The 25,775-nt window shown below is 60.7% G+C and overlaps 2 protein-coding genes across 7 annotated transcripts in view; one reads left to right on the top strand and one right to left on the bottom strand.

Moving 5' to 3' along the window:
- The first annotated feature begins 1,062 nt into the window (after window positions 1-1,062).
- HIC1 (HIC ZBTB transcriptional repressor 1) lies at window positions 1,063-4,531 on the top strand. 4 transcript variants are annotated; one of them, XM_048966776.1, is made up of 2 exons: window positions 1,063-1,107; window positions 2,478-4,531. In XM_048966776.1, the coding sequence occupies exon 2, from the start codon at window positions 2,498-2,500 to the stop codon at window positions 4,421-4,423; it is 1,926 nt and encodes a 641-aa protein (XP_048822733.1). In that variant the 5' UTR covers window positions 1,063-1,107; window positions 2,478-2,497; the 3' UTR covers window positions 4,424-4,531. The 4 variants fall into 4 exon arrangements, with proteins under 4 accessions (XP_048822733.1, XP_048822730.1, XP_048822732.1 ...); XM_048966773.1 differs by lacking the exon at window positions 1,063-1,107 and adding an exon at window positions 1,627-1,740; XM_048966775.1 differs by lacking the exon at window positions 1,063-1,107 and adding an exon at window positions 1,900-1,996.
- Window positions 4,532-6,078: 1,547 nt separating this feature from the next.
- Window positions 6,079-25,775, bottom strand: part of SMG6 (SMG6 nonsense mediated mRNA decay factor) — a 90,636-nt gene continuing 70,939 nt past the window's right edge. Inside the window, exons 14-19 of one of the 3 annotated variants that reach the window (XM_048967185.1) lie at window positions 21,569-21,745; window positions 19,519-19,668; window positions 13,089-13,242; window positions 10,013-10,224; window positions 9,707-9,788; window positions 6,079-7,986 (exon numbers count right to left, since the gene is read on the bottom strand). In XM_048967185.1, coding sequence (XP_048823142.1) covers window positions 7,856-7,986; window positions 9,707-9,788; window positions 10,013-10,224; window positions 13,089-13,242; window positions 19,519-19,668; window positions 21,569-21,745 — 906 coding nt within the window. In that variant the 3' untranslated portion in view covers window positions 6,079-7,855. Of the gene's footprint in view, window positions 7,987-9,706; window positions 9,789-10,012; window positions 10,225-13,088; window positions 13,243-19,518; window positions 19,669-21,568; window positions 21,746-25,775 lie in introns of those variants that run through there. The other 2 variants (XM_048967186.1, XM_048967188.1) reach the window with 2 other exon arrangements.

Genomic DNA, 25,775 nt, shown 5'->3' with positions numbered 1-25,775 from the left:
ACATCGGGGCCGCGGGGCTCAGCTCACCCCCCTCCACCACCTGCCCCAGCCTTTGGGCTGCGAGAAAAAGGTGGAGGAGTCGGAGGTTCCTCCCCCTCCTCTCCACCCCCCCCCCCCCTCGGGCTCAGTCACTCAGCAGGTAGCGGGGGCAGCCCGGGGTCCCGAGGGGGGGGGGCAGCTGTCGGGGAGCCGCTGTGATTGATGCATCACGGCCCCATAAATTACGCGGACGCAGCCCGCGGGAGTCATCGCTCACAGCGACGTCCAAAGCTCCCTGCCAGAACCTGAAACACTTCCAGCCGTTAATTGAACAGGAAAAAAAAAAACCCTAAAAAATTATGTATGTAGATATATATATATAAAAAGAGAGGAGGGTGAGGGGAAATCAGTGCCCGGGGGGAGAGGGGAAGAGGGGGGGGGGGATGAAATCACTGCTCCGCAATGAGGGTCAGTGCTCGTTCCGCTCCCAGGATCCCGATGTCGCCGGGTTTGGGTTCGGGGCTGCGCGGTGCCACCTCGTTGTGGCCAAAATCGCCCATAGGGAACAGTGGGAGGGCCGGCACTGCGCCAGCTCGTGCTCGATGGGATTTGGGTGCAGACCCACGGGGTCGGACGGGCGAACCGGCGACCTTTGGGGTGCCGTGCCCGGCTGCGGGGGTGAACCCCGGGCGGAGATGCCCGGTTCCGTGCCGCCCTCCGGGCTTACACAAATGGCCGCGGCCGTGAGAAAGGAGAAGCGAAAGCACGAAGCTCTCCCCGCCTCGCTAGGAGTGGGGGGCCGCGTCGCTGTGTCCCCCCGGGGGCCACCCTTCCTTCCCACCCGCTCTCCTCTCCTCCTCCAAAATTAAAGAAAAAAAAAGCAAAAAAAAAACACAAACCAAACCCATCGACCTCTACTCCCGTTCCCACCACCTCCACGGGACGCCCCGTCGGGGGAACCGCGCACCTGCACGGGGAGGAGCTCGACACCCCCACCCCCCTCCCCTCCCCTCCCACCCCAAAACCCCGACGGCGGGGGGCGGAGCGCAGCGGGCGCCGCTAGATGGAGCCCGACGAGCGGTACCGGGCAGCGGCCGCGGAGGCGGCGGAGGAGACGGGGCGCTGCGGGTAAGTGCCGTCGGGGCGCGGCGGACGCGCCGTCGGGGCTCACCTGGTCGGGCTGATGGATTGGGAGGGGGGAAGCCTGAGGCTGGACACGGCGAAATGGGGGAGATAAGAGGGGTCGGGAGCGGCGGAGGAGCCCGGGAGAGACGGGGAGGGGTGGGCAAAGCCGCCGCCGGGATTGAGACCCTCGAAGGGGCGGTGGGGCCGTGCGGGAGGCGGCGCCGCCCGTTCCTCCCGCTCCCACCGGGGCGGGGGGGAATTAGGGCTCGGAGAAAAGAGGAGGAGAAGGAGGAGGAGGAGGAGGAGAAGGGGGGGGCCCGGCTGCGGCGTGCCCCGCCCGGGGAGGGGAGGAGGAAACCTCCCGCCGTCCCTTTAACAGCCAGCGGCGCTGCTCGGAGTTCAGGCCGGGGTCAGGGGGAGTTCGCAGCCCGGGTTTCACCTCCGAGCTGGCGGCGTCGGGAGCCCCGAGGAACCGCCGCCGCCGACCGCTCCGAGGGGCGTACGGGCGGTCGGCAGCGCCGGGAATGGAGCGGCGGCGGAGGGCGGAGGGCAGCGCCCGGCGACGGCCCCCCCGGGGCTGAGCCATGAGAGTCCACCGAGAGCTCGGCTGGCTGGCGGAGGGCAGCGGACGGGCAGGTAAAGCGGCACCGCGGCTCCGACGACGCTTGGGGGGCACTCACCGGGGCGGCACCGGGAGGGGAGGCGGGGAGGGGAGGTCCCGTTTCCCCCCCCACCCCCCCCACCCCACTCCCACCTCCTTACCCTCCCTCGTCCCCCCCGCTCACCTCGCAGGAAACGGGGGCGGGGGGCGCCGGGGGCACGGCCGGCCGCCTCCCGGGAGCGGGGCCATAAGAGCCGGGAGGAGCGCTGCGGGGAGCGGGGAGCGGCGCAGGTAACGGCGAGCGGCGGCCCCGGGGGGGCGGGCGGCACCGCGGCGCTTCGCAGGGCTGCGGGACGGCCGCTTTTTCTCTGCTTCCCCCTCGTTTCCTCCGGTGAGGGCAGCGGCAGGTGGGAGCGGGGGGTGCTGGAGGCGAGCGGGGGCGGAGAGGGGGGGGGGGGGGGGGGGGAGGAGGGGGATGATGTCATTTTCTCCCCCCCAAAAATAAAAATAATATTTTAACCTAAATTTGAGCCTCTGGGGGTTTGTACCCCACTCCCCGCCCCATCGGCCGGCGCGAAGCGAGCCCCGATATAAGCGTGGCACACGGAAAGCTGCGCTCAGAGCAGCCAGAACTCAGCAGGGGGAGAAAGAACCGGGGTTGGGGTTGAAGTGGGCTGAACCCCCCCCCCCCTCGCCCTCCCCCGCCTCCGAAGTGCCCGACCCTCCCTACATCCCCTCTAGGCGTTGGGCTGACGGGGGCCGTGTGTTGCAGGGCGGCGGGCGCGCGGCGCGATGCTGGAGGCCATGGAGGTGCCGAGCCACTCGCGGCAGCTGCTGCTGCAGCTGAACACTCAGCGCACGAAGGGTTTCCTGTGCGACGTGATCATCGTGGTGCAGAACGCGCTCTTCCGCGCTCACAAGAACATCCTGGCGGCCAGCAGCGCCTACCTCAAGTCGCTGGTGGTGCACGACAACCTGCTCAACCTGGACCACGAGATGGTGAGCCCCGGCATCTTCCGCCTCATCCTCGATTTCATCTACACCGGGCGTTTGGGTGAATGTGAGCCGGGCGGCGAGCAGAGCTTGGGGGCTGTGCTGGCAGCCGCCAGCTACCTGCAGATCCCCGGTTTGGTGGCACTGTGCAAGAAGAAGCTGAAGCGCAGCGGGAAGTACTGTCACCTGCGTGGGGGGTACGCGCCCTACAAGCTGGGCCGGGGGCTGCGTGCCGCCACGCCGGTCATCCAGGCTTGCTATTCGGGGACGCCGCGACCCGTTGATCTGCAGCCCGTGGAGCCAGCGGCGCCGCTCAACACGCAGTGTGGGGAGCTCTACGCCTCGGCCTCGCAGGGCACCCCGCTGCACCCCCACGGGCTGTGCCCCCCCGAGCGGCACTGCTCGCCACCGTGCGGCCTCGACCTCTCCAAGAAGAGCCCCACCGGCCCCTCCGCCCAGCTGCTGCCCACCGACCGCCTGCTGCCCGCAGAGCCCCGCGAGCCCTCCTTGCCCCCGCGGCACGACAGCCCCCCGGTGAGTGGGGGGCTCCTGGCCGGCCACCCCGCTGCCTACAAGGACTCGCCACCGGGCGGGGAGCCGGGGGGACACCCCCACGCTACCGACCCGTTCCGCGGCACGCCGCCCTGCACCGAGCCCCCCCTGCCCCGCGGCGATGGGCGCGAGCTGATGTACCGCTGGATGAAGCACGAGCCGCTGGGGCCCTACCTGGACGAAGGGGAGGCGGAGAAGGAGCTGGAGAGGGAGGAAAAAGCCGAATCGCCGCCCGCCGCCCCACAGCCGCGATATCCCAGTGTGGAAAGCAACGACCTGGAGCCCGACAACAGCACGAGTGAGGAGACGGGCAGCAGTGAGGGGCCGTCGCCTGGCGATGCGTTGGACCGCTACTGCAACCACCTGGGCTACGAGCCCGAGAGCCTGGGCGACAACCTGTACGTCTGCATCCCCTGCGGGAAGGGCTTCCCCAGCTCCGAGCAGCTCAACGCGCACGTGGAGGCCCACAACGAAGAGGAGCTGTACCACAAAGCGGCGGCCGAGCAGGCCGTGCCCTTCTTGGATAAGGGAGGTGCAGGGCTGGGGGACATCCTGCGGCCGTACCGCTGCTCGTCCTGCGACAAGTCCTACAAGGACCCGGCCACGCTGCGGCAGCACGAGAAGACGCACTGGCTGACGCGGCCCTACCCCTGCACCATCTGCGGGAAGAAGTTCACGCAGCGCGGCACCATGACCCGCCACATGCGCAGCCACCTCGGCCTCAAGCCCTTCGCCTGCGACGCCTGCGGGATGCGCTTCACCCGGCAGTACCGCCTGACCGAGCACATGCGCATCCACTCTGGGGAAAAGCCCTATGAGTGCCAGGTGTGCGGCGGCAAGTTCGCCCAACAGCGCAACCTCATCAGCCACATGAAGATGCACGCGGCTGGCCCCGATGGCAAAGCCAAGCTGGACTTCCCCGACAGCGTCTACGCAATGGCGCGGCTCACCGCCGACCAGCTGGGGCTCAAGCAGGAGAAGGCGGCCGAGCTGCTGTCCCACACCTCGCACTTCCTCAGCGACCCCAAGGCCATGGAGAGCCTCTACCCGTTGGCCAAGTTCACGGCAGAGCACCTGGGGCTGAGCCAGGACAAAGCGGCCGAGGTGTTGGCGCAGGCTCCGCACCTCCACGCCGACGCCGCGCGGACCATAGAGCGCTACTCGCCCCCGTAGCACCCGCCGGGGGGTGGCCCTGGGGCTCCCCGTGCCTCTCCAGGGCAGGGATGGAGGTGGCAAGGTGCTCGGCCCCGGAGAACTCACTCGGAGCAGGGGGTCCCATGAGAGCTGCCCCGGGCCGGCTGGATGGCGCGTCCTGCCGTGAGCGGTGGGGAGAAGCCGATATTCAGGGACTGACCTCCCGGCTCGCCCCGCTGTGCCGCCAGCCCGAACCCTGAGGCTTCGGAGGACATGAGCCCGCTCCTTACCTCGGGGCTGTCCCCATCTCTGCCCGCCCTGCGGTGGGACCCAATGGATCTCAGCTCTGCTGTGATGGAACCCAGACTGTGCCGCCATCACTGCCGCGGGGCCGTGAGTAGTTCGTCCATCGCGGCCGCAGCGAAGGGCCTCCTCCTCCCTGGGGCTGTGCTGGGAGCTCGGGGACAGACTGATGGAGAGGGCTCACACGGGGTTTTGTTGGGGGTCAGGGATGGTGACCGGGGAAACACGATGCTCCTCAACGTGGAGCAGCACTGAGCTCCCGGCCTCAGCCCTCAGCCGCCAGTGTTTTCGGGAGGTGGGGCAGGGCCTTGTCACAGACTGAGCCCCTGCACCCTGCCCCACAGCGCTCACCATCAGGGATGCCCGGGGCCCCGTGGGGCAGAGGGACCCCTGGGAGCCGCCGTCCCGTGGGGTGGCTGTGCCCTCGGGCCCACCTCTTTTATTGCCAAAGATCCCCGTCCCCAGCACAGCTGGGTCGGGTCGGGTTTGGGGGAACCTCGGGCCGGGAGTTTATGACAAAGACAAAGCGGTTGGGTTTGTCAGCTATGTGGACGTGGGCAGCGGAGGAACGGGGCCGCGGGAAGGGGCCGGGAGCAGCCCTGGGGAGAGCTGAGCCCCCGGCCCGGGCTGCAATGACAGCGGGTCGAGCCCCCAAGGGGCACCCCTGGCACCGCAGCACCCCTCTCGTGACCCCTCCCTAAGTCTGGATCCCCACCCAGGCCCATGACCCCTCTGCCTGGGGCTAATGTGAAGCTTCTCCCCCTCCCCGTGCCCCTTCCTCTCCTTTGCACACGAGGCCCCGGGGCAGTGACTGTCCCCAGCCTCGCAGCCACTGTGCCTTACCTTGTGCTGGCTGCTCTGTGGCGAGGCCTCGTGCCCCCAAGTGCCTGCTTCCAGCCAGGGATGGGCAGGGGTCACCCAGGTCCCCCCCGGGGCTCACCAGCATCTGGCCAGAGCTGCCACCGGGCATCTGTGCCCATTTTGGGGGCCGAGCACCGGCAGCAGCTGCACCCAAAACACAGCTGGAAACGCCCAGCGGGGTCTGTATCACGTCCGATTTGTACACGGGCTCCTCGCCCTTTTTTCTATAGTCGAAACGGAACAAGCAATAAAGTGACATTAACACACAGAGCCTCGCGTCCTTCTCTGGTGGCCCTGATGTGTGGGGCTGGGATGGGGAGCGGGGATGTACCCTATGGGGCTGTGCTGGGTGGGTGGTGTGGGGCTGTGGGAGAGGAGGGGAGGAGAGGAGCTTTTCTGTTTGCCCACAGTCCCGTTCATTAACAGGGAAGGTGCTGGACAGCAGGGACACGTCCTGCTGCCGTACGTCCCCACCGCCCCAACTGATAGCGATGCGCCCACAGATGGCAAGCGAGACAACGGGCTGCACAGACAAGTGTTTAATACTAAAAATGATTAAAACCATCTTAACAAAATCACCCGAACGCGGCCACCTCCCCAACAAAGGGCTGGCGCAGGTGGCCCCGGCACACTCAGCCCAGTGAGACCCCCTCTGTGCTGCCCAGAGAGCCCTGCGAGGGCTGGGCATCCGGCACAGGTGAGAACACATTTCCAATGCACTCAGCTTTGAGGATTCTGCACGCTGCTTACGCCCAGCGCTGTGCAGCACGAATTGGGTCCTGGGTGCTCGTGTTAAACCGTGGTCACTCCGCGTGTCCTCCTGCAGGTGGCTGCGCTGCTTGGGGACCTCAAATCTGCACCGTGCAGTTCTGCTCTTGCGCTGAGCCCTTTGCCAGGACACGTGTATGGTACAGGTGAGCACAATTGCTGCTTGTCCATGTGCTCCGCTCAGGCCCTGAGCCCTGCTTCGGTCCTCACCGTGGCATGGGTGACAGTGAGCTTCCTGCTTGAACGTGCTCTGTTGCAAACACCAGGTCTGAGCCACCCACGCAGGAAAGGAAAACACTGAGCTCGGTCCTCCTGCATCCTCTGCAGCGCACCGGTGGGAACCAGAGGTGGCCCTGGGGTCAGTCCTGCTCCGTGCTGATGGGACTGAGGCGTGACGGAGCTTCAGGGATGCCAGTTCATGGGCAAACGCTCCCTCGTGGCTTCTGTATCTGTAGTGCCGGGGGGATGAGGGTTTGGTGGTGGGAACAATGTGATGTGGTGTGGGAGACAGCGGTGTGCTGCAGGGCTTGAGGTGACAAAAGGGGACCCTCACTGCTGGGCTCGGCACCAGGCACTGCCCAGGCTTCACCAGCCCTGTCCCCAAACAGCCTGTCCCGGGCTCCTCGGGGACTCGGAGGGCTTTGCTGACCTCACGCTGAGCCCTGGGCTGAAAATGTGGCTAAAAGTATCAGTGTGGGAAGCAGGGGTAGGGGAAAGAGAGGTGGGAACAGGTAACGTCTGTTGTGGGAAGGGAGCAGAACAGAAAGCAGTTGTGGGGAGATCAGGGGTGTTCAAAGCCCTCCTCCCCCACAAAGCAGGCAGGGCACACACCTGAAAACAATCCTATGCTGAAGTCTGAAATGAAACCGAAAAAGCAAACCCTGCAGCGGAGAGGACGAGCATCTCTGCAAGCAGCAGACAGCGTTCCCTTCTGTGGGGTGGTAGCAGGGATGGGATGGGGAACCAATGCAGCCTGGGACATGCAGGAGGAACAGGCTGGGCAGGGATGATGGAGAGCGTGGGGCACACAGCTGAGGACCTGCCCTTGAAGTCCACAGCATCTCCCAAAGGCTCAGCTCCTGGGGCTGAGCGAGACCAAAGCAATCCCAAAGTCTGCACCGTTGCGTCCCCAATCTCTGCCCTGTACAGCCTACAAACCCGAAGAGACACCGACTCACGACGTGAGCTCTCTGCAACCAAGCAAACCAAGCGAAAGGCTGGCGATCCGGCACGGGGTCAACCAAAGCTTCCCTACACAGCAGGGCTCTCCAGCTCTGCTCCAGCACCGCCCGAAGGCCACGGGGACACTCAACGTCCCAGCCTCCACGTGAACCATCCACGGCAATGACCTTCCCAGCTCGCCTGCACCCCTCGGGGGGGCCCTTCGCAGCACGGCCATGTGGGGTGGGTTGAAGACGTGGCGTTTATTGTTCATTGTGGGCTGGAAGGCGGTGGCGGTGAGGGCTGCTGCGGAGCCGGTCTCCCACCGCAACACTCTGCGTTACTCACTCAGGGGGCTCTGCTCCCTGCTCGGCTCCCTCAGCCCTCCTGGGCCCATTTGAGGAAGGTGGGGATGTCCCTCACAGGCACGTTGCGGGTCAGCGCTTTGACTCGCAGGTTGCGATCGTCCGTCAGCAGAACCACTTCGCGGAGCAAACGGATGGGATCGTCTGCGTGGAAGAACAACAGAGCGGAGTGAATCCCAGAGCTGTGTGTCGTACCATGCTGTCCCCACGCGTGCTCTGCGCCCCAAATCCCCGCAGCCTCCCGGTGCTCCTGGCTCCCTGCTGCCTGCTGAGGTTTCCCACCGTGGCTCGGAGACAACACCTCATTTCGGAGGCCTTCTGTTATCTCCTTGCTCTGGTTTGGGGACAATCTGTGCGCTCTGCCCATCCCCTGCAGGCGAAACCCCGCTGCCCAAAGCAGGGAGGTGCTCAGCACTGGGAACAGGAGGTGCCTTCGCCTGACCCAGGCCAGGAAGACAGCCCGCGACCCTGGCTCCAGCAGGAAGCTGGTGCTATTATTCTGGCGATCTCATTATAAGATCTAAAACGAACCTTTCGTTCGAGCAGCTTTTGGAGTAGCCACTGCCACCGAGGCGTTTCTGGCTGAGGCTCAGACAGAGCTGAAGGCTGAGAAATAACTGAAGGGATCTTGCCCCCAGATGGATGAGCTGCCCCGCACGCAACACGCCAGGCTGGGGATATGGGAGCCACGCTTACGTGTGTGCGGAGCAGGGGAAGCATATGGGGTATGTGTAAGCAGCTGGGTCCTGTGACCAGAGTACTGTTCCTATGAGCACAGGAAACACAGTGCCTCTGAGCCAGGATTGGAATGGAAAAAACAGAGTTTATGGGAGCCCAACATGGGCCCAGATTGGCCGCGCCAGGAGCAGCAAGCCAAGGGGAAGGGGAGGTTAGCGACAAGCTAACGAGCTGGTGGTGTTGGGGCTGAGGATGGTGAGGAGGTGATGGGAGGAAGGGGAGTGTGGGGCAGCCGTGGGGCAGCTGTGGGAGGGCAGGCCTGGGGCCGAGGGCTGATGAAAGCGGGATTGGAAGGTTTTGTGCGGACACTTTAAGAAATGTGTAACAATAAACATCCTCTGCTCCGAGCTGGTGACGCGCCTCCTTGTTACAAACCAGAGGCTGTCAGCTTGTCAGGCCCCATTCGCCATAATCCACATGATTTCAAAATTCAGCATCATTTGCACATAAACATTTGGTGACGGTTTCTCTGTGAATCTGACAAGTTAAGCTGCTAAGAATTCGCGCTGACAAATGTGGGTTGATTTCTTGGGCAGCTGCTGATCTAATTCCCATCCACACTGCCCTGGCAGCACACTGGGGCTGTCTGGTCCCAGCACATGCTGCCATTGCCAGCAGGGCATCAGGAGGAAAAAGGCTCCAACCAGGAGGCACTGGGGCTTTCAGAAGGAGCCCTTGACCTTCTGCTGCAGCCATGGCTGTGGCACGCAGTGGCAGGAGATGTCCCTGTATGGGCAGACAGTTGGATCTGCATCTGCTCTTTCCACTCTAGGAGGGTGAAGGGAAAGCAAAAGGCCCTGACACGTGGTTTTATGGCCTCGGCGCATACTCTGGGGGACAGCAACTACTAACAGTTGTGCTGCCAGCACTACAAAGTGGCTCTGTGTGCGTATGGAGGGGTCTTCTCACAGGCTGGGGAGTCCCAGAAGGTGCACGTAGAGGTGAGCATTTGGAAACACAGCAGGATGGGCCACATCCTGGGGCTGCGTGGGGGCAGGAGGTGACACCTTGGTGTTGAAAGAGGCCAAATGCAGAGGTATGGGCTCCAAGAGCCACAAAAAGAGAAATGAGCAGGGTCTGTGGGCTGCAACAGAGAAGGGACAAAGAGGATGTGAGGATGTTCTACCTTTGTTAGAGGGCATGAAATCCTTGGCCTTGTCGTTGCAATAGTGGAGGCAGCAGGACAGAATCAGGTCGTCATTATTTCCCTGGAAGAAAAGCGCGACGTTACTGTCAGCAGAAAAAAACACAAACCCTGCAGCCCCATCACCATCATTTCTGCACTGCCCTGGAGATGGTGTTGCAGCTCAGTGGACATCAGGGCCGCTCTGAGCCTGCAAAGGGACAGGTCCCTGGGGAGGCTTCCAGCCCTATAGCGTGCACTGGCAGCGCTGCCTCAGTGCCTCCATCCTCGCAGGGCTGTGATCCCTACCTGCTGGCCAGTGGTGTCTTCACTGCGGAAGGAGATGGACTCCAGCTCGTTGCCTCGGCTGGTCAGAGCCCTCAGGCAGTTGTCACGGCCCTCGAACCTCTCCTCCAGGAACTCGATGGACTTCCTGGCTCTCTCCTGCACTTGGCGGGCATAGCCTGCAGCCCGGTGCTCCATCTCCGGGCCCTTGGCCAGGCCGTCCAGCTCGTTTATCACTTCAAACAGGAAGAGGAGGTACAGTTACTAAGGGACAAGGTGCTCTCGTGACCCGCTGCTGAAACGCACGTGTTGCCAAAGCCTCAGGGCTGGGACACTGGGAGCTGGCTCAGGAAATCTGGGTTCAGCTGCCGCAGCGTCCCTGTGCTCCTGGACTTGGCTACAGGTCTGGAAAAGCTTTGCTGCCTTCCACCTCTGCGTGTCACCTGGCTCAGCCCTGAGAGCATGGGGACCTCTGCCCTGCAGCACTTGCTGAGGGCACTGTGCCCTGTGAAATGCAGCCGTGAGCCCAACCCGAGCACCTTCACATGCGAATGGGGGGGGGTCAGAAAGCTGATGGGTCTGGGGATCTGGCTATCAAGCCTCCTGATCCGTGCCATGCCTCCCTGCTCTGCTCCTTCTCCCAGCCCCCTGGGCTTGCTTTCAGATGCAGAAAGCTGCGTGTGCAAGTAGGGTCACATGCAGAAGCAGGCAGCTCCCACTCCACCAAGTCCTGGCCCTGTTTTCACACCTGAAGTCGCTGCCCCAGGCTGCCTGCAGGGGAGACACTCTCTTCAACACCTCACCCATCTGGGGCTGATACAGAGTTTGCACATCTGTCCTGACACATGTTGCTGAAGCCGAGCTCGAGCCTGGGATCAGGCAGATTCCCAGCCCGTTTGGTTTCACTGGAGACTGTCAGGGCTCGGAGCCTCCTGTCCGGCTGCCAAGCAGCAGGCACACAGCCTCAGCAGCCCCCCAGGCTGAGCAGTGCCCAAGGGACGCCAGGAGGAACGCACCCTGCAGTGCACCCAGAGCTGCTCTGCGTGTGCGAGCCAAGCGCGGCCAAGGCAGCTCCCAGCGAGGCTGGGCGCATGACAGTTGTGTCCAGATGTGCACACGAGCATCCTCACATGTGTTCGTGCACAGGGATGCGTGTGCACAAGGCTGGGCTGGTGTGCACGTGTGTGCGAGGGAGCCTCTGTGCGCGCAGTGTGTGTTTTAGCCATGGCTTCATTTCTGAAGATTGTTTCCGAGCTTGGAGCCAAGTCCTGAGTTCAAGTGGGAACTATGCATTCCTTGGGGGTTCGAGGAGAGAGCTCGGGGTCTGAGGCCTCTCCCCAGTGCTGTGAATCACTGCCCAGGGAGCCTGCGTGATCGCTCTGTTCCATGGTGAGACTGGCACTCACTGTCTGGGTATTCAAATTAAAGCTGCATGGAGCTGCTTTGCTCTTCGCTCGCTGACTGCTCCTCTTGCTACTGCTTTCAGCGACCTGATGCTGCCATTTCCACACAATGCACGGCTGGGTTAGGGGTGGGGGGAGCCTTGCAAGAACGGAACATCAAACAGGAAAAGCTGGTATTCCCTCCCGAAATCCGCCTTCCTGCTTCCAAACTAAACAGGCTTCAAAGGGGAGGCTTGTTTGTGCTTCTGCACCAGGCCTGGCTTCTCCATGGTGGGGTCAGCCTTAAGGAGCACGGAGCAGGTTAAAGAGCAAGAGAAACAAACGGAACGCGAAGCTGCACGCTTAACCCCTTGCTGCATCCCTGGGATAAGCAGTGAGGAGTGCCCCGTGCTGGGGACAGAGCACAGCTCACACCTGCAACTGGCAATAGGATGTGGCACCATGGCCACTGGCCCCTGGCTTATCCTGGCCAGCCCAGCCCTCATTATGCAGGTTCAGCGCGGCAGCACCTGGCCCAGGGAAGGAAACAGGGCTTCCCGCTCTCCTGCAGCTCATGCTTGTGAGAGCACAGAGGAGGCAGGGCCATGGCTCTAGGGAAGGCGCCAGCATTCCCAGGTGTGAGCACACTCCACAGACCCCAGGGCTCTGCCAGCTTCCTTCCCTTTGCTTCCACGTAATGCCCTGCCACTGCCGTGCCAAGCTGCAGAGCTCCCTGACAGCTCCTTTCCAGGGGTCCCGTCCCCAGCTCTAAGAGTCCTTCCAGAGCCAGACCCTGCAGGAAGGGCCTGTTGGATGCTGGCTCTTGGGCCGGTGGAGCTAGGAGTCAAAGAGGAAGCCCCACACCTGCTCAGAGGGCAGGCATGAAGTGTGCTGCAGGGCAGGAGATCAGCACCAGCGTACGCCTGGCTGCCTGCAGACTGGAGGTGCCTGTGGGGCTGCAGCTGGGATGAGGGCAGCCTGAGGCATCTGTGAGGCTCAGCCCCACTGCTACCCTGATCTCTTTTACCCTCAAGCTCCACTCCATGCCAGGTTGGCACTGGGGTGCAGCCGGCCTCAGTGCAGCACCGGCCGGAGGAATGCTACTGCGAGCCCAGCGAGTGATCAAACAATCAGAGCAAAGGCATCTCACCAAATCCTCCCGCCACCCTGGGAGACCACCCAGCAGCACAGCCGTTATCTGCCAGGGTGAGTGTTTACCAATAACGGGAACCAGCTTGCTGTTTTACTGCAAGCTTTATAAGGATAAAAAGAAGGGCTGGGCTTGAGCAGCTCTGAGACGCTGGGACACAGGCCGGCCATTTGCTCAGGCTGCCTAAGCCCCAGCTCTGCTGGGATAAGCTATCTGCTCTGATTGTTTAACAATTCCTCCTCCTTGCTCCTTCCAAAATTCCCTTCAAATCCCATTTAACACCCGTGTGCCTCTCCCAGCCCCTGGCACCCCTAAATGCACCATGAGAAGAGGAGCTCACGCTGGACAGAAAGCTGTCAGGAAGGGAAAAGCATGGCATGGGGTGAAGGAGCAGCTGGGATGAGACATGGCTCCAACAGGTAAAAGCAACAGGGTTGTGTCCAGCACGCACAGCAAACACTGGGACCACACAAAAGGGCATGTGGGGCACGAGAATGGGACCTGGCTTGGAGGGTCGAGCCTGCACCGAGGGACAGGGAAGCCCATGCCTGGTGCTTGTGCTACTCACCGATCAGGGGCACCACAAGGATGAACTTCCTGCAGTCCAGCAGCGTTATCAAGCTGCTGAGGTGGTCGATGAAGCCGTTGGTGTCTGGGACCAGGAAGACAGGTCTTATCTCCAGCTCCATCTGCCTCATTTGACTCTGGTCTTTCAGCACAGCCTGGAAGAGAAGGACACGTGATGAGTAAGAAAGACGTCAACCCTGTGACCCGTGGACATTGGGAGCAAAAGATAAGCCCAGTTGGCACACATGCCTCCTGCAGCAAGGACGGCGTGTAGAGGAGGCTGTGTCCATCCCACCTGCACACTGCAAGCACCAGCTCTTGTGGGGGCACAGAGGGATGGTAAAAAACTCCAGTAGCACCCTCATAGGAAAACACAGCCCTGCCCAAGCCCTGCAGTGGACTGGCTGTACCAGCCTTGAAAGTGCATTTGTTTCAGGTATTGTCCCATTTAATAGGACTGGCAGTTGCCAAGACTATCTGCACCACCCTGATATAAAACAGCAGGGAGGAAAGGGGTGGATGAAAACATCTCAAGATGACAAGATCAGCAATGAAAACGAGCCAGCCTGGGACACGAGCCATGCCAACAACATCCAAACCATGGGACCCCGAGCAGGAGAGGTGTGTGGGGAGGGGACGCTTGGCTGAGCACCATGCTCTCTGTCCCACCGAGTCCTGCACACGCCGTGTGTTTTCCAACAACATCCAGCTGGGAAACCAGGTGGGTTCCAGCCCTGCAAAGTCCTGGTGCTGTCCTTGACAGAGCCCCACGCATCCACTGGAGACCAGAGGTGCTCACACACATGGGGAGGGTCTGCTGGGTCCTACTAGAAACCCCCCCTGGCTGTACCTGGACCTTTGCACAACGCTATTTGCCAAAATGGGATCAAAAAGCTCATGTGTTACTTTTGATGCTATCGAAGGACTTGGACTCTTCAGTAAGTCACAGGCGTAAAAAACTCAGGATGCTATTCTAGTGCTTCCTCTGCTTAAAAATAGCTTCCCTTGACTCGCTGATGTTTGTTGCCTCTAATAGGAACCGGTCACCCATGGAGCACAGCAGCACTGTATGGAACACATCCACCACGTGAACTCTTGTGAAACAGGGCTTGCACCCGCACGGAACACCCCAGGGCCAGGAGGGGTGCCCAGCCCTGCCCAGCCCTTTCTGTTGAGTCCAGCCCTGTTCTGCCCAGCATTGTGGGGGTGTATCTGACCCCTCTTTTTGTCATGCCAAAATCTCAGAGGCACCCTGGAACAACGAGCTGCATGGGCCAGCAGTGGCCGTGGAAATAAGTGGTTTTAAATCCATTTGCGAGTGTTGTCATCTGCCTTTAAATCAAGCTGCCTTGATGCCGCCACCTCCCACAAGGCAGCAACCAAAGCCTTCCCCACGTGCCTCCCACACATGGGCTCAGAAGGCCACTGAGGGGCAGCTATGGTGGCACCAGCATCCTGGTACAGGGCCACCATCACAGCCCCGCGCTGGGTGCTGCCTCTGCTCATGCCTTTGCCCAACGCTAAGCCAGGGGACAAAATTGATGGCATCAACCATGGAGCTTCAGTGGGGTTTGGTGGGGCTCCTCCCCAATGTTTAGGAAGCAGTGGGGAGGCGCACCAGGCCCTGTCATGGATGGAGAAGCGCCCAGTGCAGAACGAGGCTCTGCCACGAGGCGATGGAGAAGAACCCAACACAGAGACCCAAAGTGACAGAAAGGCAGAGCAAAACCACGCCCCGCAGCAGGCAACGACCATCCCAAAGACCAAAGGAGGCCAGTCCCTCACACTCCCCATCCGGGCTGACCGCGCAGGTGACACCGGCGCTGGGCCCCTCGTGTGTGGCACCGTCCCCATCGGCGTTCGCAGGCCGTACCCGGCTGATTCCTGGCAGCTGCGAGCGATGCCTGTGCCGGCCGTCACGTCCCATTCCGCTCCTCGGGCCGCCCGGTGAGAGAAGGACACAGGATGCGCCGGGAGTGAAAGAGCGAGGTCGGCGGGGAGCGTGCCAAGTCCCCTCGCACAGCTCCGGGCCGCTCGGGGAGCCAGAGGGAAACTCGCCTTTGCAGAGTTCAGAGGCCGGCAGCGAGATTTATTTTTGTTTGTGTGAGTAAAAGGCTGCAGAAGCCTCTGGCCAAGGGGCTTGGGGGGGAGGGGAGTGGCCTGTGATTCATGCAGACTACGGCTGGCCCCCGGCCAGAGATGAAAGGGAGCCCATGTGCGGGATGGGACAGGGAGCGAGCGCGGCGTTAACCCTTCTGCTGGTTGGTGGGCACGGCTGCTGCCCCACAGCACGGGGATGGGGCTGAGGGTGCAGGATGTTGTGTTATGGCAGTGATTGAGCCGCCCATCCTGCTGTGCCTCAGTTTCCTCCATGCTGGGAGAGGATATGGGGCTGTGCGGGTGTGGGAGACCCTTGGTGCAGCCTCACCCCATTTCAAGTGCTGTAGGACAGACAGATTTGGTCCTTATTGGGGTTTGGCTCGCTGCATGTCTCTGTGGCGAAGGGACGCTGCGGGGCTGGCACAGCAAGGCACCCACGGGAGCAGCAGCCCGCTGCTCTTCTCAGCACTACCCAGCTTTCCTTTCTCCTCCCATTGCAGGCACCAAATCACGTCCACCCACAGCCCACAGCCCGGCTGCGGTTCCCTGGGCAGGGACTTCTCCCAGGAGCTCGGCAGGAGCCGGAGGTGGCTCCCCCGGCTGCCCCAGCTGGTGGCAGCACTGAGATCACACACTCCCGCTCGCACAGTCCCAAATTCCCAACTCATCCATCAGCTGGAATCACCTGGGGGATTCCCCGGAAGCCGGCTGCCTGGCCGAGGGATTCAAGTTCGAGAAGGGGACCGCTCCTCACCACGCACAAACCGCGAAGCTGCATTTCCTGCGGTGCCACAGCGGAGCGACGTCCGCTGGGAACACAGCACGAGCTTTGCACTGGCTGCCAGACAGACCAGGAGCCGCAGCCCCGCAGGGCTGGGTGCGGGATGGGTCACCCGGGCCGACACCACTGTGCCACAGCTGTCACCACTGTGCCACCGCCTCTGCTGCCCGAGCCTCAATCCCGCAGCGGGGCAACCTGGCACTGCTGCCCGCCGGCTCCCCGTGCACTCGGAGGGGGACAAGAGGTGAATTTTCCAGGAGCTGAAAACAATGCCTCCTTCGCATCTCGCTCCAAAGGTTTCCTCCTCCCAAGGTTCGTCCGCAGCAGCGTCTTCCTCAGCAGTGAACGTGCCCTGTGCCTGGTAGCAAGCCGGGGCCGCCGCCGTGGCGGAGCCGCCGTGGGTGGGTGTGCGTCTTCCGCAGCCGGCAGGCACCCGATCCCAGGCAGGTGCGTGTCAGCGCGTGTGCACCGCAGCATTGTTCCTGCGCCAGGAGCAGAGCGTGAATGGGATGCGGCTATATTTAGCGGGTTACTCACAGCACCGCCACAAAGGAGCGGCTGCATCTTAAGGGGGCGGCCGTTCCGTGGGCTCAGAAGGGACAGGAGCGGGGCTATTTTGGGAAGACATGTCATAATTGGCCGCCCGGTTAAGCTGCTTCTGTAATGCTCAGCAAAACAATAGCAGCATCCAGAGGAAGAGCCTGTTATGTTTCAGGTGGGATGTTTTCAACCGTTCAGGAAACTCGACCGCTCCCAGCGCACAGCAGAGGCACAAAGGACAGGGGACACCGAGCGGCGCGGACCGAGGGCCATGCCAAGCGTGGGGGTGGATGGAGGAGCAGGACGTGGCCTCGCTCCACCTGCCTGCCCGGCCTCCCTGCAAGCCCCAGCCAGGCAGCAAAGGGCTGCCCGTTGCAAAGAGGGCTGCAAAAGGCTGAGATCTAAAGCCATTCTAGCCCATCTCATCTGCTCAGTGTGATGTTCCGGAGCTGAGCTCTCTCTGCTGGCCCCAGGGGCCACCCCTATTTAACTATTCACTCTGCCTGGACCCATACTTCCCCGCCAGTCAAGCCAGAGCAGTGAGGGAAGCCCAATAAAGCCTCAATCCGCAGCAATGATCACAGTAATGTCTGTGTTTGGAAGGTACAAGAAGGACAAGTTGGGCTGCCTGGCCAGCACAGAGCCTGGGACAAGCACTGAGTAGATGGCCCACACTGGTGGCACAGGTGGGCAGCAAGAGGAGGTGAGCACAGTGAAGGGAAGAAAGCAGTGCCCAAAAACCCATCAGAGAGAAGGCAGAAAGAAGCACAGCTCTGCAGGGTGCAGATGAGGCCAACACACCATGCTCCTTATGGGCACACCAAACCCTGCCAAGGGATGGCACAGGGATGTCAGTGGGAAACTTCAGAGATATCAAAACACTTAGAAAGAAAACGAGTAGCCAGAAGATGGAGGCTTCTCCCTGAACCCTGCACTGCCAGGCTCCGCAGGAGGCTCTGGGGTGCCTGGGCTCTCTGGGTCGTGCCCCCATCAGTGCACACAGATGTGCACGGAGAGCTGAGGGTCCTGGCTGTGCTAACACAGGAGCTGCATCTGCAGGACTCCAGTGAATACACGGGACTGCAGCTCATCCCCAGGATAATGAAAGGGGGAACTGGAGAGCAGCCAGTGCGAGAATCCCACAGAGGAGCAAGAGCTACAGGATGAAACCTAGAAGGCGGCAGGTCCCAGGAAGCACAAATCCCTCAAGAAAACCAGAGACCCGTGGGTCAAGGCAGGGAGATCCGAGGGGTGCGGCGCAGGGTTGGCTTCAGCCTGGCCTCCCCATCCCAGCTCTGGGCCGCACACATGTTCTGCTGCGGGCTGTTCCCAGCCAGCCGCGGCCTGGCTGACTTTAGCAAAGCCCCCAAGGACTTTTCTCCTCCACCCAGGCTCCGACTGCACCTCAGCTCTCAGCTGTGCAGCCCCCGAAGCTGCCCACACCCTCATGTTGACCTCTCTCTGCCTGCGAGAGGAGGCTCGGGAGGAAGGGAGGAGTGGGCCGGGGAGAAAAGCCCCTGACACATCAGGCAGCCCCCACGTTCCCCGCAGAACGGGCAGCGGCCATCCCGGGGGCCCCGGCGCAGCTGGGCCGGGATCTGCATGCACTGCCCTCCCCGAACATGTGCAGTTCCTGTTTGCTGTGTCTGTACAAGGCGGTGGGAAGTGGGGAATTTACTTACACCTCCCGCTTAACAACCCTGGGAGGCTGGAAGGCTTCAGGCCGCTTTAATTTACAGCCCATCTCTCCAATCTCTCACTCATTCGCTGCTGCTTTCTTCCTTATTGTATTAATGTGACCCAGGTACCTGCCAACAGTAATGGACTCGCTTGCGGGGGCGGCACAATTTATACCTTTGCCTTGATACGAATTTCTCCAAATTCAAATGCAAATAAAAAGAAAAAAAAAAAAAGGAGAAGAAGATGAAAAAAAAAGGGGGGGAAAAAAAAAAAAAAGAAAAAAAAGGCAAAATCTGCAAAGGTTGGGGTGGGTTTGGAAAAGTGAAGCGCAGTGGTTCTGGGCCCGGCGCCAATAGCCGGAGGGTACACATGTGTGCGCTCTCCCAGTAGGGCCTTCAGCAGCCCTGTTTTACAACCACCTCGGCACACACTGCAGAGTTCACGCATATGGCCAGACAGATGTGTCTGGCTTACGTTCAAGGCTGGAAAATGAAGAATTATGGAAGTGAAGGGCCCTGGGCATTAGAGAGGGCGGAGGTGAGGGGGAGGGGAGCCAGGGAGAATTTTCCTCTGCTGAGAAATCCTCATCTGGGCCACGAGGCTGAAGGAAGAGGGGCTGCGAGCGGCGAGGCGGCCAGCGGCGTGCATGTCAGCTCGCTCTTAAAGCAACAGAAGGCACTGCTGGGCAGCTGCTCCCCAGCTCGCTTCACAGGCTCCCACTGGGAGATGTGCTAAGATTAGGCCAGGGCCAGCACAGCATCACCTGTATCCCGTCTGTTTGTCCCCATAACGATGGCAACGCTTCGCAAGCAGTGCTCTGGCCGCGGCAGCCATCCGCAGGCTGTTTTTCCTGCTGTTGGCTCCCACATGAACTCTGCCGTTCACGTCCCACCCTCTCCCCAGTCTGCCCGTGCCCTGCTGCATGGGAAAGCCGCCTCCTCACTGAGCCCTGGGGCCACCGAGCCGCTGTCCCAGCCCGGGACAGCCAGCTGCCTGGCACCCGCTGCACTGCAGCCACCAGCAGGAGCTCTGTCAGCACTGCAGGGAGCGCCAGCAACTCCATGAGAAGCGCTGTGCAGCTCCTTGAGGGCTCCTGGAGACCCAGCATGCTCAGCCCGGGCGTTGGGAGGGCAGAGCTTACCCTGGGGTGGTTCAGCAATGCAGGTTTGGCTCTGTGCTCTGAAAGTGCAGCTGGGTTTTGCAGTGGGACTAAGGGACGTCCCAAGAAACCTTAAACAAAGCTGTACACATCGAGATAGGCACGGCGAGATAGGATCAGCCCGAGTACAAAAGTAAAGCAGCTCCTCTGCTGGACATGGTCCCATCCTACCTGAATCTTGTCCTGCCGACGCTGCTGCTCTGCCACCTTCCTGGCCAATGCTTGCTTCTTGGCTCGGAGTTCCTTGATGTCCATCTCTCCTCCACTGCCTTCAGCCTCTGAGTCATCTTCAAATGCCTCAATCCTCACATCATCTTCCTTCTTCCAGGAAATGTACAAAGACAAAAACAGGACAGAAGTGATTGTAAGGGATGCTGGCGGCAGGGGCTGCGGTTCTCCTCATCTCAGCACACAAATCCCCACCCAGCACAGTCTGTCCCACATCGATGGGAGACTATTCCTAAACCTTTAAAAGAAGCAATCAAACACAAATACATGGCACACATGCAGGAAAATGAGACACAATGGAATAGGGCAGAGATGCCAGACACAAGGCAGGGCAGGGGCAGCCCTGTTAAAGCTCTGTTCTATAAGCAAACTGCATGGTGTTGGAAAACTCTTCCCACGGCCCTGTGTGAGTCACAGGCTTCAGTTCTGCAAGGTAGGAAGCACGGTACTTAGGGAAATAGCACTTTGCCTGGCACATCCCTGTGAGAGGAGGCTGTTGGTCCCCACCTGCCTGCCCTGCAGCCATGACGCTGCTGCCTTGCTTGAGGGCAGACACACGTGGAGCACCTCAACAGATCTTGTTTGAGATGATCCCGAAAAAGAACAAGAGAGCACTGCTACCCAGAGCAGGCTGCCACGTGTGGGCAAGGACCTGCAGTCTTCGTTTCAGCAATCCCAGCACCGCTCAGTTGCATGCTCAGTCCTTCCACCCAGAGCCATGCACATGCTGGCCACAGAACCAAGTGCTCCACTCTGCTTGTGACTTCTGAGCCCTGGGAAGGAGGAAGAGGGAGCCCTCGGGCTCACTTCCCTCTCTGGGACAGCCTGGACCACAGAGGATGGGGGATGCTGTGAGGCACGTCGGGTGCAGATCCGCTGTGGTTTTTCGGGTCGGGCTCTGCTTGCCCGGGCTCAGGGCTGGTCACACTGGCAAGCTGGGAGCTGCCTTGTGCTCAGACCCCAAGGAGGAAGCTCCAGGGTTGTGCAAGGAAAGCGTGGAGAGGTTCCCACAGCCACGTGGAGGCTGAGGTTATGGAGCAGAAACAGGAGCGCATGGCCCTACAACAGAGAGCAGTGCCCCTGTCACCTTGGTGGGACCTAAAGACCCCAGATATTACATGGGCTGCAGTATCAGCATGAAAACCTCCTGAGCAGCCTCCAGAGTAGGACAGGGGTCTGGGACTTCAGGTTCCCTTTTACTTGAGAGAAAACATCTAAAATTCATGCCCTGCTCAGCCCCAGCCATTCACTGGGAGTGACCAGGAGGGTCCCCATGGCTGGGGCACAGGGGACACACATCACAGGCCACCCAGTGCTGGCAGAGGGGAGGCACCGGGCGATTCCCTCTGCTCTGGGAGGAGACTGGGAGTTGGGTGGCTCTGCCCCACACCACTGTTTCCTCAGCCTTTCAAATTGCAAGATGAAACACAAGAAAAGAGTCAACCTGCAGAGCGGCTGGCAGGGCCCTTAAACACACACATGGAGCCTGGAGCGAAGCAAGGCCTACAGGAACAAGCAAGGGCAGAAAAACAAGAGCTGAATTCCTTAATCACATCAGGATGTGAGAGGCAGGGGAGGGACGGGGCGCCAATGTCAGCTCTTCCTGTACGTGTGCTGGAGGCTGGAGCCCGGGCCTCTGCTGCAAGCAGCTCCACGGCTCTCAACTCGATCCTGAGGCTGAACCCTGACGCTCCCTCGCCCACCTCCCCTCCTGGGAGGGGCGTTCAGGCCAGGCCCCCCCTGCACGCAGTACCAAGCAGCATCTGGAACTCATAGCAGCACGGAAGACAGAGGCTCAGGGCCCGGGCTGGCAGCAAAGGGCACAAGTAAAGCACGCTCGAGGGCCCTGTGCTATTTGCCCCCCCCCCCCCCCCCGGTTCTCCCCATAAAATGCACATGCAGCTATAAATAGTGGGAGCTGTGGGGCAGGCAGAGGCTGGGCCCCACTGGGGTGATTCTTCCTTCACTGAGGCGCGTTCTTCCCGCACGGTACCTGATCTTCCAGTTGTTTTCCCTCTTGGCTTCCCATTTCCTTTCCCATGGCGTCTGGGACGGGTGCCACTGACACATATTTTCCACCCTTGAATGCCAGCAAAGGCTCTTCTTGTCCACAAAGGGCTTCCAGGAAATACTTCAGAACTGTGACCCTCTTGCAGTCGGCTGCAATAACCTGTGGGGTGAGGGCGAGGGGGTTGGGGAGAGGGAAAGGAAAACAAAGTCAGCGCAAAGGGGAGGCAACGGGCAGAGAAGAGCATGGGGGCAGAGAGCCCTGCAGCACATGGAGGGCACTGCGTGGTTTGGGGTCCCCTTTGCCTTGTAGATGGGGATGAAAGGGATTTACCCAGCGTCCCCAGGGAGGGATGAATGATGCAGTCAGTCCTTACCCTTCTGTTTTTGCTCAAATGCCAGCACCCCCCTAGCTGAAAGCAGGAGGGAGGGATGCAGGTGTGGGGCAGGCGGGCAGGGGCATGAACACCAGCTCCATCCCAACCCCATCCTGCAGGCCGGCCCCACAGGCCGTTAGGCGAGCCCTTGTCAGGGAGGCTGGGATGGATCTGGCCAGAAGGAAACTCAATAGCTCAGGTAATTATCCATTTATGAGGCTCTCAAATGGAGTTTCCAGAGCACGGGAGCACGGTGCCTCCGTGGCCTTTGCCTGTGCCTCCACCATGACCCTCCTCATCCCCCATCGCCGTGGGGCTCCACACCTGCAGTCTGCTCCTCCGGTGCTTCCTGCTGCCTGCAGTCAGCCATGGGGAAGCAAACGGAGCCTGGAAGTGTCACCCACTCTGCAAAATTCACATTCATGCCTGAGAACTTTGTGCTGCAGTTCCCACCCAGGGCAAAGCAGGCTCCAGACCTCATCCCCAGCATCCCCACTGACTCCTAGGTGGAGCAGACCCCATCCTTGGGTAACGTAGCAGAGCACTGCCAACGCCGGGTCACCCCATGCTGGGTGGGACGGGGACAGGGATGGGGGCAGGCAGAGGCTGGCAGTGTCCTGCAGCGCAGCACCATGCTGCCGTGAGAGGAAACTTCTGCTCTTCCACAATGCTGCCAGTTTCCTCTCCACAAGCTAATTTTAACCACCGTGTTGCTGCCGTGCGTGTCAAAGACCTGACCCTGCTCTGACCTGCAACCTCCCACCCCGGTTACTGCCCACACAAGGCACCTTTGGGGCACGCAGCAGAGTGCTTGGAGCTGCCCCATGCCTGCCCCTAAAAAGGGTGCCCTACAGGGCAGAGCAGAGGACAAGGTGAGGTGGGAATGGGACAGTCCCCTCTGTGCTGCGTCCAGCCTGGAGTGAGCCCAGCAAGTGTCACAAAAGGAACTTTTCCATCCTCCTGGCACTCCTGTAGGAATGGTTTTGCCACAGGGAAAATCCAGAGGGAAGAAAAAAGAATGGTTTGTCACGGGAAACACCCCCTGTGAAAGCTGCTGGCTGCAGTGGCCCCAGGGGAAGTGGTGGAAACCTCGGGGCCAGGTTTACCCTCAGCCCTACGGTAACTGCACTGCGTGCAGGGAGCAGCCTGACTCAGCCAGGGCAGCTCCAGCCTGGGGTTTTCCAGCCCTGGTGACTGCAGTTCCCTCATGCCAAAGGTGCTGGGATCATCCCTGCCCACATAGGTACGGCCACAGGGACCCACCTGTGAGCATTTGTGCACTCTGGGGTGTACAACAGCAGCAGCAGCAGGGAAAGGGATGCAGGAGACACTGATTGCTCCCGAAATAAAAGTAATTGCATTTAGCTTACGACCCACGAGGTTTTCACGTAAGCTCCCGATGTCCTGCCAAGCCGGTGCAGCCCGATGCTCCAATTCAGATCATCTGCTAAGGGAGCAAAGAGCCCAACCGAAGGCCCATGACATAATGCCACAGCAACTTGTCTCATGAACACATTTTTCCAGCCCACATGAACGAAAAACAGGCACCGAGCGAACGCTCCACACATCCCCATCACGTGTGTGCCGGGACCGTGCCAGAGCCTTGGGGCTGCCTGCCTGGAGCCAGGCTGGGGTGCTGGGAAAGGAGTGACCCACCAGTGGCAGCCAATGGCAGAGCATGACACGCCACCAACTTCCCGTTTCGGTGTAGAAATGTGAGTGCCACGTTCCCAGAACCACGGGGATGGTCATGGGGTGCACGGCGTTAGCGCCACGCTATAGCTTCAGGGAGAGCTCAGCAGAGCCACCAGGAGCTGCGCGCGCTCTCCCAAAGCTGAATCTGAAATGGAACGGCGCTGATGCATTTGGTGATGCTGCTGTGACACCCCGGCCCCACGCACCCTTCCCCCTGCGAGCGTGCAGCCAGCCAGCAGGAACCGAAAGCCTGGCTCCGTGTCGCCGCCGGGTATTAAAATAGGGCTGACACGCACACAGCAGCTCTCAAAGGAAAACCGAAACCGAGAACTGCTGAAGTGGGCCGGTGCCCTCCGACGTGACCCGGCTCGGTTCCTCTGCGGTGCCTCTCGGGGCCGCGTGGGACCTGGGGCTGCGGTGGTGCTGGGTGCCAGCGCTGTGTCACCCGGCTGTGCCCGGAGGTGCGAGGTTTCTAATCTGACCCCAGATCAGACACGCTAACCGCAGGCTGGTGGCACGCCGAGACGGCTCGTTAGTGCTGCCAGCTCCTGGCTCACCCATTGACGTCCCTGATCACTGGGCAGGACGCAGCAGGATGCACATTAACACGCTAACTGCCCGTACAGACACACCAGGCTGCTGTGTTTGAGTCCTATCAGGACCCTGTGGTGCCTCCAGGTGAAGCTGAGATCGGGGTCTCCTGGAGGACTGGGTCCGGGGAACGCGTGCACCTGGGGTGCCACAGAGCAGCCCTGCTCCCGCTGGGGGTCAGAGGCTCAGCATCTCCCTGCAGCCAGGCGAATCGCTGCCTTCAATTGGCTTTTACAACTTGTTAATTTTACGCAGCGTCCTAAAGAGCAAATAACTGTGAGGCAGGAATGCAGCTCCTTCAGCTGCATTTAGCCTGAGGAGCCGTGGCAGCTGGGCCAGCTGCTTGGGGACCGCAAGGATTCGGACCGTGGAGGGCTGCTCCCACCGTGTGCTCACTGTGGGGTGCAGAGCTTTGCTTGGTGAAAGCCTGGACTCGGCATGCACAGGAAGCAGTGGTGCTGCAGAAAGGTTTGCTCAGAGCTGCTGCTGCCATTCAGCATTCCTGTGTACAAAGGGGAGAAGGGGAGACACCAGTAGTTCCCAGCAGCAGGAGTCAGAAGGAGAAAAGGACAGGAGAAGGCTGAGTCATAGCACAGAGAGGTCCCAGACTCAGAGACAGGGATGGGACCAAGAGGACAGAGGCAAACCTGTGATCCAGCATGGGGATAATGCTGAATTTTGACACACTGACTTAAGCACAGCTTAGTTAGAGTGAAGTGGATGATCTGTGTCCAAACCAAGTGAGCCCCAAACAACCCAAACCATGCAATGTATAACAAACCAGGTGAAACATCCACACAAACCCCCCGAGCATCACAGGGCTGAATGCCTCCTGGTACCCCGTAGGACCAGCTTGGAGCATGCAGGCAGCACAGCGAGCAGCAGGAAAGCAAAGAGAAATGGTGGCTTTGCACCACCTCCTATGGGTTTGCACAAAAGCTGGGCTGGGTGTAACCTCGCCGTACCCCAGCTCTGCCTCTGCTGCCAGGATGTGGCCCCACGCTCAAGTCACAGGGGTTTGGCCACCTGGGTAGGACTGAAGCACCCTCGCAGCCGGGAGCAGCGCTCACAGCTGGGTTGCACCCTGGTTTCTGCAGCTGAGGGCTTTCAGCCACAGCTGCTCTCGGCTGATTTCGGCTGACCCTGCAGGCAGGCTGGGAACACACGTGCTCCCAACAGCCCCTCTGCAAAGGTCAGGAACACGGGGCATGCCCACCAGGAGCATCCAGAGCTGCCAGGGCCAGTTCTCTCTCCCTGGCTGGCACCTAGTGGCTGTGGGGCAGGAATACAGATGGAGTTTTCCCTCATCTAGGCTGGGAGAAAATTAAAACTCCAAATGCAGAACCCACACCACCGCAGGTCTTCTGCAACCTCAAACCCTCTGTGCCGTGGCACAGCCTGGAAGTGCCCTACAAAACATCTCATGGCTCCTGCAGACCCCAAACACAGCCAGCTCCTTGCCCTCCGAGGTCAAACCTTGTGATGGGGTTGGAGAAAGGTTTGCATCCCAAAATGCACCCAAGGGTACCG

The sequence above is a fragment of the Lagopus muta genome, chromosome 20 (assembly GCF_023343835.1).
Source record: "Lagopus muta isolate bLagMut1 chromosome 20, bLagMut1 primary, whole genome shotgun sequence".
Lineage (NCBI taxonomy): Eukaryota > Metazoa > Chordata > Aves > Galliformes > Phasianidae > Lagopus > Lagopus muta.
The sequence above is the reverse complement of the archived record's forward strand: the minus strand, read 5'-3'. Positions and strand labels throughout refer to the sequence as shown.